At 45.1% G+C, this 20,997-nt stretch overlaps 1 protein-coding gene across 2 annotated transcripts in view; it reads right to left on the bottom strand.

Moving 5' to 3' along the window:
* The window catches only part of PCGF6 (polycomb group ring finger 6), a 362,217-nt gene that overhangs the window by 13,132 nt on the left and 328,088 nt on the right, over positions 1 to 20,997 (bottom strand). For both annotated transcript variants that reach the window (XM_044056567.1, XM_044056568.1), the window contains exon 9: positions 16,696 to 16,782. In XM_044056567.1, coding sequence (XP_043912502.1) covers positions 16,696 to 16,782 — 87 coding nt within the window. The remainder of the gene's footprint in view (positions 1 to 16,695; positions 16,783 to 20,997) is intronic.

Here is a 20,997-nt window from a genome sequence, read left to right as displayed (position 1 = left end):
CTTGTCCTGTCTGACCTTCAGGAGTACCTTTGGGAGGAGAGGCAGAGGTGGAAAGGCATACACATGAAGATTGCTCCAACTGAATGAGAGAGCATCCACTTTCCAAGCTGTGGGATGAAACCTTTTTGTGCAAAACTTTGGCAGCTGGTAGTTTAGTGGAGAAGCGAACAGATCTATGTCTGGAGTTCCCCATAACACTGTCAATTTCTGAAATACATGAGGATCCAATTTCCACTCGTGGGGATCCATAATTTGTCTGCTCAACACATCTGCTAAGGAGTTCTGTGCTCCCGGCAGAAACCTTGCCTGAAGATTTAGCTGTAAACTGAGAGCAGTCTCCCACAAAATCATTGCTTGTCTGCATAGAGGATAAGAATCGTTCCCCTTGCTTGTTGATGTACCACATGACAGTTGTGTTGTCTGTTAGAACCAACACCTGCCCTGGAAGAAGTAAATCCTTGAAAGCTATTAATGCAAATTGGACTGCTAACATCTCCTTCAAGTTGATATGTAGATGTTGAAGTCTGGCAGGCCACGTGTCTTGTACCCACTTTCCATTTAGATGAGCTCCCCAAGCTTTGTCTGAGGCATCTGTCGTTAGAATCTGACTCGCCTCTGGCCGGGTCACAGAGAGTCCCTTGTTTAGGTGACATTCCTGAGCCCACCACAAAAATTCCTTTTGAATGCAAGGTATTATCTGAATGACAGTGTCCATATCTTGGCAGTGCTGTGTCCATACATTTTGAGATACCATTGTAGCTTCCTCATATGCAGTTTGGCATTGGGAAGCACCAGAATACAAGATGCCATGAACCCCAAGGCTTGAAGGACTGTCCTTGCAGTCAGCCTGGACTGATGAGACAATTGATGGAAGTACAGAGAAAGATTCTTTTGTTTGTCCGGGGTCAAAAGGCCATCTGGGATGCTGTATTCAGTCTCACACCCAGAAAGCACATGTCCTGAGAGGGTACTAGACTGGACTTTATTTCGTTCACAGAATACCCCAGGCATCTTAGCACTGCTATCACATACTGTAAATGATGAAGAAGTTCGTCCTTTTCTTGGGCCAGAATCAGGCAATCGTCCAAATAAGGATAGATCTGTATTCCTCTTAGCCTGAAGAAAGCTATCACTGGAGCCAGAACCTTCGTGAACACTCTGGGCAGTAGATAAGCCAAAGGGCAATGCAGAGAACTGATAATGAGAAGTCCCAGCCCGAAACGCAGATAGTTCCTGCAACTGAGCCTGATAGGAACATGAAGGTAAGCCTCCTTGAGATCCAGAGTCACCATCCAGTGATCTTTGCCCAGCAGAGGTAAAAGCTGTTGTAACGTCAACATTTTGAACTTGGGAATGTCCAGATATGTGTTGAGGATAGATAAATCCAAAATTGGTCTCCACGTGTTCCCCTTCTTTGGTACTAGGAACAGGCGAGAATAAAATCCTAGGCCCACTTCTGGCAGAGGGACCGGTTGTATGGCCCCTATTTGAAGTAGCAGAGAAATTTGTTTGTGAGCCTCTAGTCTTTGCTGAGGAGGAACGTCCGGCATGCCTTTGAAAGGAGGCAAGGTATGGAAATAAAACTTGTAACCTTGGTGTATGATATCCAATACCCATCTGTCTTGGGTAATCAAACTCCAATTTTCCTTGAAGAGTGCCAACCTTCCTCCCAAAGGTGCTGCCAGGCAAGAAGGATCTGGCAGCTGAAAAGGTAGGTCATTGGGCCTGTTTACGAAAGGACTGGCCCCTGCCCTCACCCGAAGATTGTGCAGGTGAACTCCCTGTTCTAGGTCTGAAGGAACTCTGAGCTCTACCCCTACCACGTCTAGATCTACCCCTAGACTGAGAATCATAAGAAGGATACGTCCACCCCTTAGCAGGCCAATTCCTACTAAACTTCGGAGGCTGAACTTGCAAAAAACCTTTAACAGCCTGCATAGACTTAGCCTTGTCTTCCATTTTCTTCAAGACTGACTCCACAGGTGAACCAAACAACACATCAGACTGTAAAGGAGCATCCAAAATCCTTGTCTTAACATGGTCAGATAAATTCTGATCCTCAGCCAGGCGTGCCTGCGAAGAACTGAACCAGTGGCAGCCACCCTAGACGAGGCCTGTACAGCATCAAAACCACATTGTAAAGAATGCTTACCCAGTTGTTCAGAGACATGCACCAAATCTTGCAATTCTTTACACTCAATGCCTTCCGCCAGAGCATCTACCTTAGACTTCAATTGAGAAAGAAGATAGTTTTGATATTTCAACATGTGAAACTGGCAATTCAAAGCCCTCATAGCTAAGGTGGAAGAAGTATAGACTTTCTTTCCCCATCTATCCAAAGCTCTGGCCTCTTTATCTGGAGGAACCGGATTTTTTACAACAGAGGCCTTGACACCCTTAGGTCCCTGACTAACAGTTTCTGGGTCCGCCCTAGGACTCTTATAAAGATATTTATGAGCCTCAGGCACCCTGTAATACCTATCCGGTTTAACAGGAGCAGGAGGCAAAGAATCAGGATTAAGTGAAGCCTCTGCAAACACATCTTCCACAACATCCAGAACAGGTGGTATAGCCAAGGGCCTATGCTGGGGCAAAAGCAAAAATTCCCTAAGCCTTTTCCTGGAATCAGAGAAGTCCTGACCTTCCCACTTAAAATGTTCCCTCATGGAATGAAGAGTCTCTGAAAAGAGAAATCCTCTGGAGGAGAAGCAGAAGGAGTGAATCATCTGCATCAGAATCAGAATAAGGAGAGTACTCCTGCAAGTCTTCAGCCGAAGACTCTGAAACATCCGAAGCCTGCTCAAAACTCCCCAACTCTGGCTCCACCCTAGGCCTCTTATCAGGAGTGAACAAAGAACCTCTAATCAAAGTAATTAAATCTTCTGCCATTTTAAGCATGTGCTTCTTGGGCACAGACCCTGCTGAACTAGGAGTGACACCAACAGAAGCTAAACCTGGCCTGCCTCTGGGAGAAGCCTTGGAAACAGAAGGAGAGGGCCTAACCACCCTAGGAAGGGAGGGGAGTACAGTAACCTGAGAAGCCCCTTCAGCCTGGCCTGCCTCCTGAGAGGCCACATCCTGCAATATCAAAGTCTCCCCCTGGGACTCCAGAGAAGCCTCCGTCGGAACCACCGGTTCCACTGACGCCTCTAAAGAACCGGCGTCCGCACGGACGACTCTTCTTGCCTGGGTTTAGCTGCTTTGTCTTTGCGCTTCTTCGAAGCGGCGCGGAGAATCCGACGGCATATTATAATTGCACCGCTTCAAGACCAACCTAGCACAATCTAACCTTCGCAATAGTGCGCTTATTGAACCTAGCACAAAAGCGACACCCAACAACGTCGTGCTCAGGCCCCAAACAAGGAATACACATAGAATGATAATCCCTATGCGGTATCTGCTTCCCACAAGAAATACAGTTATTCACTTTTTCTGACATCCGGTAAACCACTGAGGCAAGAAAAAACTAAAATATTCCCCAACGGGATACTTAGCCAACTTTGACTCGGTCTGAAACTCCGAATTCGAAAAATTTCAGAACGCCGAAGGGCACTTGCAACGCTGCTTCTGCATCGGACCATGCGGCAAAAAAGACTGAGGATATGACGTCGGTCATGCGCATTTGTACCCTGACGTCCTGATGTCAGTCTTAAGCGCCTTGACTGACGTCAGCCTAATACTTTGATATTCGGGCCGACCGAGGACAGCGGACTACCCATATGTAAGGACTGCAGCAATGTGAGATGAAGAACATCCTAAAAGAAGTTATACGGAAGAAGAAGAAACCGGATATATACATCATTATTACAAAAAGGAAGAGAGACTATTCAAACTGAAAATACAATGTTGGAAGTATGACCAAAATCAAAAGGAAAACTGTAATAATGGACATGAAAATGACAACATTTCACATTGCTTTGTCACTATATTGAATACGGATAGTAAATATGTGACCAGAATCTTGGAAGAAAAACTGGCAGTTAATTAAAAATGACAAGAAAGTATTTGAAGTACGTGGTGCAAGACCAAGAGTAATACATAAAAACGGTAGAAGTTTTAAAAATATTTTAGAGGCTAAAACCAATAAAAGTCAATGTCAAAATAGAAAAATGTCAAGCTGTGGTGCTTGTAGCCAGTGCTGCCACATTATACAAGCGGAATCTATTGATGTAGAGGTTACAAAAGTGACAATTCAAGGTCATTACAATTGTCAGACTTTTGGGGTTGTATACACCGCTAAACATTCATCCTGTGCACCATTTTATACCAGGAAAACAGAACGCAAATTGAAACTGAGAATATATGAACATTGCTATGAAACAAAAAAATCAAGTTACTACTAATGCATTGTATAAGTATATTGCTAAAAACAGTTATAATTCTTCATTTTTTTATATTAGAGAAAGTGGACATGAAGCCTAGAGGAGGACCTTGGAATATTAAGTTGGAGCAAAGAGAACTGTGGTGGCAATTAAATTTAAATGCACTGGTGCCACGATTGAATGATATAATTATCCATCATCAGCGAACTAAACATGAAAGCATATCAGCGATGATTAGAGTTTATATGAGAGTATTTTATCAGTTTATACAACCTTGATCCTGTCATTTTATTTTATTACATTTCTATATGACACATTCATATATTTTACAATACTTTATTTTTCTATAGCATACATTTCATTCCGGTATTCATGGTATGGTTTTTTTAGGTATGTGAGGCGATAGTTTTAATTATTCATTATTTTCTAGTCACACTACTTTTATAGACATTTTAATGGTATAATTTTATATATCTGCATTTTAATTTGGTAGCGGAGTCTTAGTTTCTTACAGCTTTACATACATTCACATGTTCACAGTTTATCGACACCGATTCATACATCGGATATTCTGCGTATTGCAATGATGTAGTATATCATATTTATATTTTATATATATATATATATATATATATATATATATATATATATATATATTATTTATATTGTTAACATTATTCTTATATTTAGGTTTAGTAGGCAGCTGCTGGGACAGACGCCATGCGTACCTAACTGTATTGTCTTTTCTTGATACAATGTTTCTTTAAAAGTTTAAAAGTTGCAATCAAATCACATGACTTGAAAGTTATAAAAGGGGATTCGTGGAAATATATTACTGTCTGATGAAGCCTGAATATATCAAGACAAAAGTGCTTACTTTTGTCACTAGTAAGCAATTATTTTTGTCAAAAGTACACAATTTTGGATTTGTTTCTGGTGACTTTAATAGAGTGGATTAAAAAGTTTGTTTTTTTAAGTTAATAAGCGTTGTTGGCATTTCCACTTTGGCTGATCACCGTTTAGAGTGGTTTCAGTCAGTCTGGTTTTATTTGCGGACAACTGGAGAGAAGAACAGGAATACACACTCAGGGTTCCCATTGCACCCAAATGAGTGTATTGGTTATGTCAGAGAACACAAAAGGCCACAGAGGAAATCATGTCATTTTCTGGCAGGTTTGTAAGGGCCATATGGCTAAGATGAACCAAAGAAAGACTTAAATGGTCAGGACAGCAGATGAAAAAAGGGAGGAGTGGGACACATTTAGGAGAAGGAATACTCCAAACATCTGGGAGTATACATAGAACACACATTGATATAAAATAAAAACTTTTGGAGATAGGGAGAAAGAAAATATGGGGGACACTGGTGTGAAGCATAAAATATATACAAAACTAAGCAGAATCAATTTGATTAGAATGATTTGATGGAGACCAAACTAATAAATAGCAGAAGGACTTGGAAGGGTGGATAAGGAAAGGGAACGGGGTCTCAAAACCAAGCTAAGATCGAGTAGGAAAATATGGGGCTCCCACACATACTCGTGCAAGCCTTAGCATACAACCTACTTAGGTGGACAGAGAGTAAGACAGACCAAAAGGACAACAAATAGGAAGGTGGAGAAAATATAAAAGAATGAATGAGGAGACAGAGATGGACAATATGACATGAGGACGATGAAAAGAAAGACATATGGGAGGAAGGAAGACAGGGCACTTTCACAGAAGAAACAAGTAGAAAAATGAAAATAAAAGTGGATAAGAGGAGAATGGGAGTTAAATGAAGAGGTTGAAGAACAGACAGTATTCAAGACTCTACAGAACTTAATACATGAATCTGAACTGACAAAATGAAAAGTGGATATACACCAGACTGGGAGAAAATGGCTAAAGAAGAAAGAAATAGGAGAAACCCGGGAAAATAAAAAGAGGTGAGAAAGGAAGGGAAAGTCTCACTGGGGAAATGGGAAAACAGGGAAAGATAAAAGCAGAAAGATTTATGAATACCTGAGAAGCAAAGTGAAGGAAGTCACAAAGAGAGATTTGAAAAAGATGGAAGAAGGATGGGAGACTGGGGAAAGTACAGTTGTGTACACTTACCATAAATGTAGATGTTCGAGTGTCTTCACTGTTGCAGTCATGACTGTAGGGTTCTCCCCTGCCGGCAGGCAGTCCTCGGTCAGCCAGAATCCCAAAGTCTGGGTCCGGCGTCGGCTGCTCAGCCATGCTCCCTGACGTCAGAGCGCCAGGAGTACAAAGCTGGCAGCCGACGCCATGTTCTCCAGTTTTTCTTGCCCCAGATGTCAGGTGTTCCAAAATGAGTAAAATCCCATACCCTTTGCAAATACACCTCAGGAAAAGGGTGATGAAGGGAACCACACAAAAGAACAAATAAGAGGGGACAGGAGGGAGGGTAACCTAGACTGCAACAGTGAAGACACTCGAACATCTACATTTATGGTAAGCGTACACAACTGTAGTATGTTCATCGTGTTTCACTGTTGCAGTCATGACTGTAGGGTAGAATCCCAAAGCAGAAGGAAAGGGAGGTGGTCATAAAGTAGAGGATGCGGCTAAAAGGCCCTGCAAGACTGCAGAAGCAAAGCCTGCCCTAGACTTAGAGTAGAGAGGTAGATTGTAGTGCTTAGAAAAAGTATGCACTGAACTCCAAGTTGCAGCTTCCAAAATGTCCTTGGTAGGAACTCCCCTGAGAAAGGCAGCTGAAGTGGCAGCAGCTCTGGTAGAGTGAGTCCTTATACTCCCTGGGATTTGCTTTCCATGGTGTGAATAACAAAATCTGATTTCATGAGCAATCCATTTAGAAATGGTCTGTTTTGAAATGGCTTTACCTTGGGAACTTGAAGCATAAGAAACAAACAATTGCTCTGATTTCCTGATGTCCTTGGTTCTGTCCAGGTAAAAACGTAGTTGTCTGTGTACATCCAAGGAATGCAAGATCCTTTCCCCCCTATTTTGAGGACTGGGGAAAAATGTTGGCAGGTGAATAGTTTGGTTTAAAGCCACTTTGGAAACCACCTTAGGTATGAAAGTAGGATTAGTCCTTAAAGACACCCTGTCTTGGTGAAAAATAATTAGAAGTTATGTACTTACCATAACGTTCCATCTGAGTAGGTGGATTCATTTGTCTGCAACCTGTGGGTATGGATCCGATATCGGATCCGAACCGGCATGGTTTATCCAGCTATGGATCCGAGCTCCTAGCTCCTCCCCTCACCCATAATGCCCTGCTCTCCCTACATGACCTCAGATCGAGTTTGCCCTGTACCAAATACCCTAACCAAAGGGTAACACATCCTATGCAGGAAACTGACAAGGCCAGGGGGATAGGAGGGCGGGATGGTTGCAGACAAATGAATCCACCTACTCAGATGGAACGTTATGGTAAGTACATAACTTCTAAATCTGAAGTAGGAGAATTCATTTGTCAGCAAGCTGTGGGACAGAGTCCCCAGCTACCTGAGTCTTGGGCGGCCATCATGGAAGGATGTTCCGGAGCACCGCGGAGCCAAAGGATGCTCTACCTCTAGACTTAATATCCAGCTTGTAATGGGAAATAAAGGTATGAGATGAAGCCCAAGTGGCTGCCGAACAAATGTCATCCAGAGGAATCCTAGCCTTAAAGGCCGCTGAGGTAAAAACAGACCGGGTCGAATGAGCATGGACTCCCTCCGGTGCGGACCTCCCGGAAGCTTGTTAAGCTAATAGAATACACTGGGAAATCCAGCGTGACAAGTAGACTTTGGAAATTGGTTTACCCAGATTGAATTTGGCAAAGGAAATGAACAATTGGTCGGACTGCCTATGACCAGCTGTCCTGTTAAGATAAAAACGAAGCTGCCTGTGAACATCCAAGGAATGCAGCTTGTATTCGCCTTTGTTCTGATATTTAGGAAAGAAAACAGGGAGGTTGATGGACTGATTAATGTCCGCTTCCGAAGCTACCTTAGGAAGAAAGGAGGGATTGATCCTGAGGTACACGTGGTCCGGATGGAAGATCAAGTAAGGCGGTTTCATGGACAGGGCTTGAAGTTCAGAAACTCTCTTGGCTGAAGTAATGGCTACTAAAAATGCAGTCTTAAGAGATAAGAATTTTAGATCTACTGTGGCCGCAGGCTCGAAGGGGGGAGTGGTCAAGGCCTGAAGAACCAAGGAAAGATCCCACGGTGGAACCGCCTGCTTGACAGGGGGTCTAAGCAGAAAGGTGCCTTTTAGGAAGATTTTACATAATTTGGCAGACATAAGAGGCCCAGAGTCATGACCAACATGATAATGAGAAATGGCCGCTAGCTGAACTTTGACTGTGGAACTACTGGCGCAATCATTAAAAAGAGTAGTAAGGAAGTCTAGAACCAAAGGAAGGGGGACCGTGAAGGGATCTAGACCCTGCCGCTCCACCCAAATGGAGAATCGTTTCCATTTACTGCGGTAAATTTTTCTGGTAGAGGGTTTATGAGCCGCTACCAGAAAGGCCTTAACTGGAGACGAGATACCGGGAGTCCTGATTAGGAGTGGAACTGGAGCAGCCAAGCAGTCAGCTTCAAGTTGTCCAGGTTCAGAGTTGGTAGGTTCGATGGGTGTGATATCAGATCCGGAATGGGATCTAGAATCCAAGATGGATTCACTGAGTGAGACCTTAGGTAAGGGAACCAGATCTGCCGAGGCCAGAATGGGGCTATGAGGATCATTCTGCACCCCAACCGAGAGGCTTTCTGAAGTACCTGGAGCATCAGAGGCAGAGGGGGGTATGCGTAAAGAAGACCGGGAGGCCAAGCATGCACCAGAGCGTCTCTGGTGGAGGAGGGATTAGAGCGAAAAAACTGTCGCACTTGGTGTTTAAGGGAGAAGCAAAGAGATCGCAACAAGGAGTTCCCCACTGTGCGAAGATACGTTTCGCTACTTGAGCATTGAGAGACCACTCGTACGGGGAGAGAATGGTGCGACTGAGCTTGTCCGCAAGGATGTTGGACCGACCCGGAATATGCGTTGCGATGAGAAAGCGGTTGGTGGAGATCGCCCATTCCCACACTCTCATGGCTTCTCGACATAAAGGGTAAGACCTGGTTCCCCCCGTTTGTTGATGTACCAGACCACTGACATGTTGTCTGACTGAATCACAATTGTTCCCAGGGGAAGAAAGGCTTGAAGTGCTTGCAACGCCAAGAGCACCGCCCTCATCTCCAGAACATTGATATGCAGGGAGGTCTCTGAGTCGTTCCACGTGCCTTGGACCGTCCGTCCCGCAAAATGCCCCCCCCACCCGAGGAGGGAGGGAGGCGTCCATGGTCACTGTGGCAAGAGGGGAAGATGCACAAAAGGGGCAGCCTCCGTGGAGATCCGTGGAATGGAGCCACCACAAGAGAGACCGCTTGCAAGCCTTGCTGATTGCAATGGGGTGATGTAGGGGGGAGAGAAAGATATGACCATTGTACTTGAAGCGTCCACTGAAGTACCCGCATGTTCAAGCGGGCGAGTGGGAGAAGAGAAATCGCTGCCGCCATGGACCCTAGTGCCCTCAGGACCAATTCCGCAGGAACCGAGCTGGAGTGGAGGATGGCCCGCACCTGGAGTCGCAGATTCCGAACTCTGTCGGTTGTGAGAAAGGCTCTTAACTTCCTCATGTCTAACCTGGCTCCTGTGAATTCTATCAACTGAGTAGGGGCCAGGTTGGACTTTCCTACGTTTACCGTGATGCCTAGCCAGGGAGCTAGATGAAGAAAGGAGTCTCTTGCCAAGGATAGTAGATGCCTTGTTGGGGCGGTGAGAAGCCAGTCGTCCAGGTACGGAAAGACCTGCACCCCCTGAAGCCTCAGGTGGGCCGCAACCACTGCTAACACTTTGGTGAACACCCTGGGGGCTGTGGTGAGACCAAAGGGAAGGACCATGAACTGGTAGTGACTGGCTCCCAGCCGGAAGCGAAGAAACCTCCTGGACCGTCTGTCCATTAGTATGTGGTAGTACGCATCCTTGAGGTCTATAGAGCACATCCAGTGATTCTCTCCCAGAAGAGAGAGGATGGATTGTAAAGTGACCATCCGGAACTTCTCCTTGGGAACTGCCAGGTTTAATAGGGACAGGTCCAGAATGGGTCTTAGGTCCCCCGTCTTTTTTTTGGCAGTAAAAAGAACCTGGAGTAGAACCCTGATCCGATCTGATCTGGGGGGACGGGCTGGATGGCTCTTTTCCTCAGCAGATAGCCAATTTCTGCTGAAGCGGCCTCCCTCTGATCGGGTGGAACGTCGGGGAGGGATTTTAGTTTTGGGACGTGAAGAAATGGGATTTTGTATCCTCTGGATATAATCCGGAGGACCCAGCGGTCTGATGTTATGGACTCCCATGCCGCTAGGTGCTCCGAAAAACGTCCCCCGACTGCCTCCAGAGTGGAGCAGTCGGGCAACCCCTCAGGGTTGCTGCGCGGGCCGTTCAGAGAAAGGTTCTCTGGACCCGAAATTCCTGGGAGCCCCTCTGCCCCTGGGGCGGCGTCCTCCCTGTCCTCCTCCGCCACGGAAGGACTGGTTGTCCGGAGCGGGTTGGGATTGCTGCGACTTCCGGAACCACATCTTCTTCTGGCCCTTTTGGTTCCTAGAGTAGGACCTCTGGGGCATAGAGAAGCGGACTCCGACGGCAGACAGCGTCTTCCCGTCCTTCTCGCTCTGGACCAAGATGTCGCGAACAGTCTTGCCGAAAAGGGCAGAACCGTCAAAGGGGGCGTTCGCGAATGATGCCTTGAAGGGCTCAGTGAAATCGCAATGGCGGAGCCAGTCCTGGCGTCTCGTGACTAGGTCTACTTCTGCAGCTCTAGCGGCTCCCTCAGTAGCATGGGAAAGTAACCGCATAGAGGTATTGGTCACAGAACGAAGAGTGGCCATACGGGTGGAGTGCAAGAGTTTGTCCTCCTCCGACATGGACTCTGGGGGGGATGCAGCGTATTCTTTGATAAGATCGCGCTGCATCCTAATGACATGTGCCAGATAGTTGAGCGCCCTCACTGAGAAGGTCGCTGAACTAAACATTCGCTTCCCCAAGCGGTCCATCATCAGAGACTCCTTGCTCGGAGGATGAACTGAGGGACTCTCTTGAGCGAGTTCCCTCTTAGTGGCTGCTGCCGTCAACATGGCATCTACCAGGGGACCCTTGCTCCAGTGGGCACGGTCAGCAGGGGGGCTAAGAATCCTGTCCGGCCTCTTGGGGATTGGCTCCACGGTGTCCGGTTCCTTCCACGCCCTGGTGGTAATGAGGTCCACCAGGGGGTCGACAGGAGGGGACACCCAAGAGGTAGACAGGCCCGCTTCAAATGCCTCCAAGAACACGGACTCGTCCGAGAAGACTTTGGGGCAGACCACCCACCTCTTATACGAAGCATTTCCATGATGTCTCCAAAGGAGACATCCTCGGGGGGTGATCTTGGGGAGCCTTCCCCTTCCTCCAAGTCCGTGTCTTCAGTTAAAGACTCGGGGGAGTCTATGTGCCTCCTCTTACACATGTGCTTGCGAGGTGCTTCCTCGGGGGGGGCTGTCCGAGGAGCCCTCGCAAGCGGCATCCAGTTCCAAAGGAACTGCTTGGGGAATTGAAACGGGCTGTCCCAGTGGCCGGGTGACGGAAGCCTGACCCAGAGCAGATGGAGTGCGGGACGGAGCCGAAGCAAGTGCCGGGGGTCCGGATGCCCTCAACAGAGCCCTCTCCACTACATCAAAAGCCGAAGGGGAGCCGGCCTCGACCAAAGGATCCGACAGTCGGCTCCCCCTCAAATCCGAGGAGTGGATCGGAGCCGGCGCCGAGCCCCTCGGATCCGAGGGACCAGTGCGCTCCGACACGGACGGCGCCGAAGGCACACCGAGTCCCCCGGATCCGAAGCTCGGACCAAGGCTCTGAGAGGTCGGATCCGAAACACTCGAGGGCAGGGTCGGATCCGAAGTACCTAGTACTGTCGGTGCCGACCCACCCCCGGCTCCGAAGCTGCCCGGCTCCAAGGGCTCCAAGCCCGGGTAGCAGGTCGGAGAAGGAGCTATGGGCTTGAAAAATGAGGTCGAGCTCCCCCCCAGGGGGGGGGGGAGGCAGGAGCACTCCCATCTGCATCTAGGCCTGGATGAACCTTCGGCATCATCCGGTCCAGATCAGCATCGGAGAGGCTATAGGTGGACCTCGATGAGGCTACCGAGGTAGGCCTTGAGTACCGCCTCGATAGCCTCGAAGGAGGTCGGGTCTCCTCCTCCTCAGGCCCCGGTGAAAAGGATGGGGACCGGAGCAGAGGAGGAGGAGAGCCATCAGGCAGAGAGGCCGGAGGAGAAGCCCGCTTAGCCGGCGGGGCCGAGACGGAGGTCTCGGCCCGCCGCTTGTGGTGCTCCTCTCTCCGGTCCTTCCTCCTGGCTTCCCTCTCCTCCGAACCCGTAGAGGGTGTTTGAATCCCGGGAGGAGGAGGGGGAGCAGGTAAGGCAGGAACCGCCGAAGCGGTAACTACCAACGGGGCGGAGGCCAAAGCCGAGTCCGGGGGCAAGAGTCCCGCCAAGACCAGCTTCGGCCTCCGCTCCTTCAATGCCCTGGGGTTGAACCCTGCACAGATTGAACACCCAGAGGTGAGGTGTTCAACCCCAAGGCATCGAACGCACAGAGTGTGGCCATCAGCAGGGGATAGCTTATGGCCACACTCGGAGCATTTTGAAAAGATTGCCTTTGGGGCCTCAGACATTTTTATTAATCTTTTTTTTTTTTTTTTTTTTTTTTTTTTTTTTTTAACAAAAAAAGAAAGTTAAGAAAGGTAAATTAACCACTCACACAGAAGGCCCCAAAGAATCCACACGCACACAAGCTACGTTACCAGCGAGGGGAGGGTACTACAAATTTAACCAATTTAATAAAAAAATAGCTTAAGAGAGGGAAAACCTAAAACATTCACACAAAAAAATTATTTTTTTGACAGAAATTCCTTAGTAAAAGACCAAAATTAGCACTTAGCTGACAGGAGCTCAAAATCCAGCTGTCACCAGGAACGCGGCAAACTAGATCTGAGGTCATGTAGGGAGAGCAGGGCATTATGGGTGAGGGGAGGAGCTAGGAGCTCGGATCCATAGCTGGATAAACCATGCCGGTTCGGATCCGATATCGGATCCATACCCACAGGTTGCTGACAAATGAATTCTCCTACTTCAGATTATAAGGCTCCACAGCCATGAGAGCTTGCAACTCCGAAACTCTCCTGGCAGAGGTCAGAACTAACAGGATGGCTGTCTTCCAAGATAAAAACTTGATGTCAGATGTGGCAGCAGGCTCAAAAGGAGGTAAGGTGAGTTTTTCCAAAACATAGTTGAGATCCCAGGCAGGAATGGGTGGAGATATAGGGGGCCTTAAGTTCTTAGCTCCTCTGAGAAACTGTCTCATGAGCTGGTGGGAAAAGATTGGAGGGTCTGTATTATAATGAGCAGAAATAGCAGAGGCATGTATCTTTATGGAAGAAAAAGAAAGACCCTTATGTAAGAGGTCTGTAAGATAAAGTAAAATTAGGGGAATGTTCGGAATAAGAGGATCCAAATCCTGAGCCTGCATCCAGGTGCAAAATCTTTTCCATTTTCCTGCATAAGATTTTCTAGTGCCAGGACGTCTGGCTTCTAAAATGATATCCATAACCTGCTTGGGTAGGAGAGAATGAATCATAGACCCTGGATTAACCAGGCAGCCAGGCTGAGAGTTTTGACATGGGAGTGCAGAACTTGACCCTGGTGTTGGGACAGAAGGTTCGGAGTCTGAGGTAAAACCCAAGGGGGCTCCAGAGAAAGGTTATTCAGAGTTGGGTACCAAAAACTGTCGAGGCCAATTTGGGGCCAGTAAAATTATCATCTTGGGCTTGTCCTGTTTGATCTTTAATAACACCCGTGGAAGAAGAGGTAGAGGCGGGAAGGCATACCCAGAGAGGTTTCTCCAACTGAAGAAACAGAAGCCTGATCAGAGGAGTCACAATATAATTCCTGCCTTGGCCTTTAATCTGGAGGGGGATGTGAACCCCTAATCATAGTAAGTAAGTCCTCCGCCATCTTAAGTAACTGTTTCTGAGAATTGGGTCCCGGATCAGAAGAGGCCTGGGCTGTAGTCTTTGATTTGGAAGGAGTCTTTGCCTTTGTCTTTGCCTTTATCAGAAGCTGAGTAGGCCTGAAAACCCCTTCGGAAGCCGGTACCAGCACAGCGGCTCCGGACCCATCCAAAGGAGCATTGTCCGAAGGTCCTGCAACTGAAATATTCAAAGGCCTAGTTGGCTCCTCGTGGGAGTCCGTTTCGGCCATCGGTTCCGAAATGTCCGACGACAGGGGCTACAAAAGTGCCTCACTGACGACTGCCGAACCTGAAGCTGGCTCTGCTTGTACAATATCGTCTGATTTGGACCTCGGAGGCCTGTCTTTATCCTTGCGTTGTTTGTGAACTCCGGTAGCTGGAAGCGTGTCCGATGACATTTTGTAATTAAAACGCCTACCGAAGTAATGAAATGCAAAATTGTACCTTCGTTTAATAGTACGTTGATTAAATCTAGCACAAAACCGACAACTAGCTACGTCGAGGTCAGGGCCTAAGCAAGGTTTAGTAAGAATGAAAATCCTTATGAGGTATTTGCTTCCCACATGAAATACAATTATTAACTTTTTCTGGCATAGGACTGGAGCAAGAAAAAAGATTCCCCAACGGGGTACTTAGCTTTGAGTAGGAGAAGAAAGTCTTCGGACTGAAGTACGTTTAGAAAAAATTGTCAGGAGTCAGCCGACCGGCACTTGTGAACTGCTATCACCGCACGGCAAGAAAGACTGGAGAACATGGCGTCGGCTGCCAGCTTTGTACTCCTGGCGCTCTGACGACAGGGAGCATGGCTGAGCAGCCGATGCCGGACCCAGACTTTGGGATTCTGGCCGACCGAGGACTGCCTGCCGGCAGGGGAGAACTCTACAATCATGACTGCAACAGTGAAACACAATGAACATCCTGAAGGTGGAAAATCTTCAAATAGTATCAGAGATGGAAAAATGCATGAAGTGGGAGACTAGACTTTAAGAGTGCTGCATCTTACACTGAAAAGATCATAAGGGTGGAAGGAAAACAGACTTGAGATGGCAGAAGTTAAACATGGTCTGGAAGTGTACCTGAGCACAAAAACTGAAGAGAAGCCCTGGAAATCTGAAATGGATACATGGAAAAGAGGGAGAAAATCTTCTGGGAATCTTGCATGTGGAGTATAAAGAAAGAAGAGGATGACAAGAAAAAGAAATGTGAACATTTTTTGGACAATGAGGTAGGATTTAGTTATGACAATCAGAGTTTTCAGTCAATGCATGTGCATGAATGTATGCATTCAGAAAAGACAGACTTGCAAGTTCATATTCACATTCCAATACTGCACACCCAAGCTCTTAAAAATAACTTTAATAAATCCCAAGCTATTATGCTATCGACATTCTTAACAGATGCTGGCAAGTTTGTGATAGAACTAAACAACTTAGGACAGATGCTGTGGAAAGGGGCTTAAAGCAGGAGAAAGCTAATCTTTTAAGAGGTAACAGACACAAATTATAGTCTTATTTTAAAAGCTAGTGAGGAATGTTAAGGAAAGTTACACAATGTGGCATTCTGGTAACAATGACATACTGACATGCACTCATGCTATGATGCTGGATTACAGTTTTGTTGAAAACAATATTAAAGACATCATAAAATATAACTGGAAAAATGAAACGGACATGGAAATGGGCATTTGAAGCAGGAGGTAGAGTCAGTGTTTTTGTAGAGGAGGAATATCAAAGTATAAAGTTATTTGAAAAATATGAAAAAAATGGATCAGTGTGGTATTCTGTACAATGAGAACATCTCTTAAGCTCTCAAAGAAAATTTATGAATACTGATAAGTAATAAAAAATACCAGAAATGCACCAAGATACTCCACCCTGTGTCCCTGCTTTAGGAAATTTCATTTTTTTGTTTTAGATCAGGTTTTATTAGATGTTAAGAGAAATGAAAAAAAAAATACTTTTAAATACCGGCAACAGTCCTGGATTAAATGACAACGCCATTGCAAAATGTTATTTCAAAAACTAAGGAATCCTTAAGAACCAATATTGGTATCTTTCATTAAGGTTTGTCTGTGATCAGTTTGTTATCATAGGACTTAAAAAGCGTTTTTAACTGTGTAACATTTGTAGTAGTCTCTAGAATATAATCTGAGACTCTACATAAATTCATCTTGTGAAAGCTATGGAGAGTATTTTTGTGGTTTCACTTTTACTCCACTCCACCAAATGACGTTGTTTGCTAAAGGCTTTACAATCAAGAGGTATGCCAGAAATAATAACAGAAATGCACAGTAAAAAGGGTCATTAACTACATTTACCTGCATTGCAGTGCTACCAATAGCATTTCGAATTTCCCTTAAGGTCTGGTAGTGTTCTAGAAGGTGATCTCCACAGATTATATCAACCTGTGAGAAAAAAAATATGAGAAGCACACAGTTAACTCATACTCCAGTACAAAACAGAATCACTAAAACTTATCATTATTGAGTATCTACAACTCCAAAACTCTTTAATGGACTAAGCAAAGCCACAGCATTACCACTGTAATTCTTAAGGAAACTAAACAAGGTTATTTAACACCATCTGAGTCATTCACATGAAGGAACACTGCAGCATAAACAGTACGAAGTACAAGTGAAAATAAGGATGACCAAATAAAAAGCAACCTGAAGTACTAACCTGCCTTCATGTCACACTATTCCATCTCAGAACAGGGCAAAGGTCACTACAACATGACCCAATACCCAAAAATATGTTCTACCAGTTTACTTTTAGGAAAAACGGTCTAGTACTTGTGCTGCAACTCTGTCTACTTATTTAAAACTGGATAAGGCCAACTCTGAATGCTAATTTGGTCAACAATGCCACTTCAAGATTGCCAGTGGGCCCAAAGACGTGGAACTAGTTCAGGGAAACAAACTTTGACCAAGCAGCATTAATAACACTTTTAAAGACAGTACTTCAAAAAGGACGGGTTCGGAAAAATACATAAAGGACAACAGTGAAACACAAAACACTTGCATAAACAATGGAATTGCAAGCACATACAAAGTCCTAAAGTTGGCAGTAGAAAAATTCAGGCAACACTTTATACATTAATATATATGTACACAAAAATACTGAGTGGGTGTGTGCCATCATCAAGAAACTATTTTACAGTGAAAAAAATACTAAAACTGTAAACTACTAAAAGGAAAAAAAAATATCAGAATGGCAAAAATTGACTACTGATCCTCCTGGGTTATGAACAGTAAGCTGCTTTAGAATATGGAGTGGTATTCATACATAGCTCGCACAGTATATAAACCTACACAAGCTGTCTTACATACAAGGTATGGCTATCCTGATTTGTATTCTCACCCTTGTTGCAATTTTTTTTTTACTTCTTTTTTGCTTTGGTGAGGGGGGTGTTCAGCTATATAATTGTTACTCTGTGCGAGCTACGTCTCAGGTTGTTCACAACAACATGGACAATGACAGAGTCATATATTTACTTGTTGTGGAGTGGCCTAAGTGCGTGGGTTATATGACGGATCCTGGCACCCGGCAGGCAGCTGACAGTAACCTTCTCCTTGTTTAGCCTGGTGAGTGGGACATCAGTGTGCCTGACTATAGAGTCACCTATGACTAGTGTGTGTTGGGTACGTTGTTTTGCCTTATGGGCTGTGGTTGAGTGGCACATTGAGTCTGTGGGCTATGTGTCATTTGGGTTGTGTTGGGGGGTGGAGGTTGCTTGCGTTTCTGCTTTGAAGGTCTCTGTTGCTTGAGCAGATTATTACTGAGAGCCTCCGCGAATGTTTTTGTGTTTCTATGTCTGGATTTTGGTGTTGTATTTTAGTGGGACTATGTGATGAGTGTGGTGTGGTGCAAGTGTTTACCTTCTCCTCTTGACTGTCAAGTTCAGTCTTGGTTGGCGAGAGCTTTACCTCCAGTTTGGCCAGAGATGTGCATCTCTCACAGGTTATAGTGTTGGGTGGCAGAAGGAGAGGGCTGTCTGTGTACATGAGGCAATTGCTACATTGCCCCAAGATGCCCAGATACATCAGGTAGACAGGAGAGAACACTGGGAGCTGACCCTTGGACATGCCTGAATAAAAAACTATTTTCCTCTAGACAAGTGAGGAAAGTGAGTACAAGAGCTGTTTTTCTCTAAGCAAGTGAGGAAAGTAAGTACAAAAACGGTTTTCCTCTAGGTAATGAGGAAGATTGAGTGCTGTTTTAATCTGTAGTTTATTTACTGCTTACAAGTTCTGAACAACTGCTGAGCACGAATAAGCAAATTCAACTGCTAAAACTAAGAATCTGTATCTGAACTAGACTAGTTACAGGAAAGAAACAAGTGCAAATGTGGGCTTTTAAATCAGAAAGTTGAGAGAGATGGAAAAATTGTCCAAACGGTCAATAACTAAACTTTCTGGGCCAGAAAGTGGTAGATAGATTACACAACGCTTACCACTCCCACTGATAAGCTAGCTGGCTTCCCTCCAAAACAGAAAGGCTTGTGGGGGGGGGGGGGCTCAGGAGCTTACAAACAGTCCTGGATACAGCAAATCTGTATCTGGACTAGACTAGTTACAGGAAGGGGGGAAACAAGAGCAAATGTGGGCTTTTAAATCAGAACGTTGAGAGAGATGGAAAAATTGCCCAAACGGCCAATAACTATAATTTCTGGGCCAGAAACCACTCCTTATGTGGTAGATAGGTTACCTAGTGCTTACCACTCCCACTGATAAGCTAGCAGGCTTCCCTCCAACATAGACAGGCTTGGGGGGGGGGGGCTCAGAAGCTTGCAAACAGTCCTGGATATAGCAAATCTATATCTGGACTAGACTAGTTACAGGAAAGGCAGGAAACAAGCGTAATTTTTTTTTTCTTACAGTTAAGCAGAACACAGGGAGATTCTAGCAAAGTATTCCCACCCCCCCTATTTATATCAGGAGATCCTGGACTCTCTTGCATCATTAGCTAGAGGTTCCAAAGAAAATGCAAACAATGGGGAAGTGGACATCCTTGCCACATTAGTCTTGTCAAGGAGTTCTCCTTTGAGAGTCCACCTCTGCATTTCACTAAAGCTTGGGCTCTTTCATAAACACTGCATACTACAGCCATCCATTGTTAAGGAAAGTTAAATGTTTATAGGGTTTTCTCAAATTCCCAGCTCACCCTATCAAATGTTTTTCTTCCACATCCACATTGTTTTCACTTGTTCTGCCTCTATCCTTTTCTCTCAATTTCTAATCTTCACTAGCATATACATGTTCCTACCTTAACCAATAAGCTAACAATTTGCATTTCCCTTAATTTCTTAGCATTCAGTTCTCTCAAATTCTCTAAACATAACATGACGTTTGTAGCTACTTTAATCTGTTCAGTCAGCTCTATTGCTCCTCCACCCATATTTTCCTTGTTTGTAACTCCTTCAGATTTCTTAATTCTGCTAGGTATTTTCCCTAATTCTACTCCACATTTCCTTTGCCTGACATTCTATTAAATTCATTATTTTTAACTTACACTTGTCACAGTCATTTGTTAGAATCTCCCTTCAAACTGATAACTCTTTTAGTACTTCCATTAAAGCTTGCTGAATCCACTCTGTGAATACCATTTCTGCCATACAAAATGCCAATGTTTCTCAATGTACCTATTTTCTTGTCTTTCTATTAATATCTGTAATGGTGCATGGCTGGACACATGATTTGGTAAAATCTTAACTTTTCCCACCATATTACGATGTTTTGATAAATAACATCTGTCCAGCCTTGCTCAGCTTTTGTATTTTCCCTAAGAGTAAGGAAATTCTGCAGTTTTCTGCTAAATCTTCATTACATCCACTAACCCAAACACCTGCACATATTTTGATATCTACCTTCAATGGGTATTTTATAATGTCCAAGTTGAGAGCCAGGTATTTTTAGAAAACCTTGTAGGCAGTAGCCAACTCTAAAAGCAAGGATGGGCAGTGGGAACCTGCTGCCTCAAATATGAGAAAGCACCTGTGGTCCCTGTGAATAAGTTTATAAAGTAAATAGCGCTGCGCTCCATGGTAACCATTAGGTTTGAGGAAACAGGATTGGAAAGAAGGTTCTGTAATGTCAGCAGTCCTGCACAGAAACCATCTGTTCTGGTACAGTGTATTACTTCTAGTTGTACCAGCTCTTGCAGAAATGGGGCAACCAACTGCACTTGGTTTCTTGGCAGAGGTGGAATACTTGAGGTTTTCTGGTTTTTTTTTTTTTTTTTTTTTTGTTTGTTTTTTTTAAACGAATGCATGCTTTCAGCCTTGAAAAATCATTTATAGTAAACATTTGTACAGAATGATCCTTTCCCCAGTGTTCCTGTTATCTTTTGGGTGGAAAGTATGGTCTGCGAACAAGGCTGGGGTGGTAGCTGGTTGGGAGAGACAAGAGACAGATAAAGTCTGTGAAGTCATGACTGCTTCACAGGAAGTACAAGCTCCTGAGGACACCAAGGCTTCCATTACTGATCTCCCTGCCATCTTTTCTTGTACTGCCCCTTTGTATCCATCTCTTCACCATTTCCTTGCCCACAACACTACAGCTCAGATTCTAAATTCCTGTCAAAACTTGGCACAGCAGACGGAAAAAGCTGTTTCACTAACT

This window comes from Protopterus annectens, chromosome 14.part0 (assembly GCF_019279795.1).
Source record: "Protopterus annectens isolate FY-2018-M chromosome 14.part0, PAN1.0, whole genome shotgun sequence".
Taxonomy (NCBI): domain Eukaryota; kingdom Metazoa; phylum Chordata; order Ceratodontiformes; family Protopteridae; genus Protopterus; species Protopterus annectens.
The sequence above is the reverse complement of the archived record's forward strand: the minus strand, read 5'-3'. Positions and strand labels throughout refer to the sequence as shown.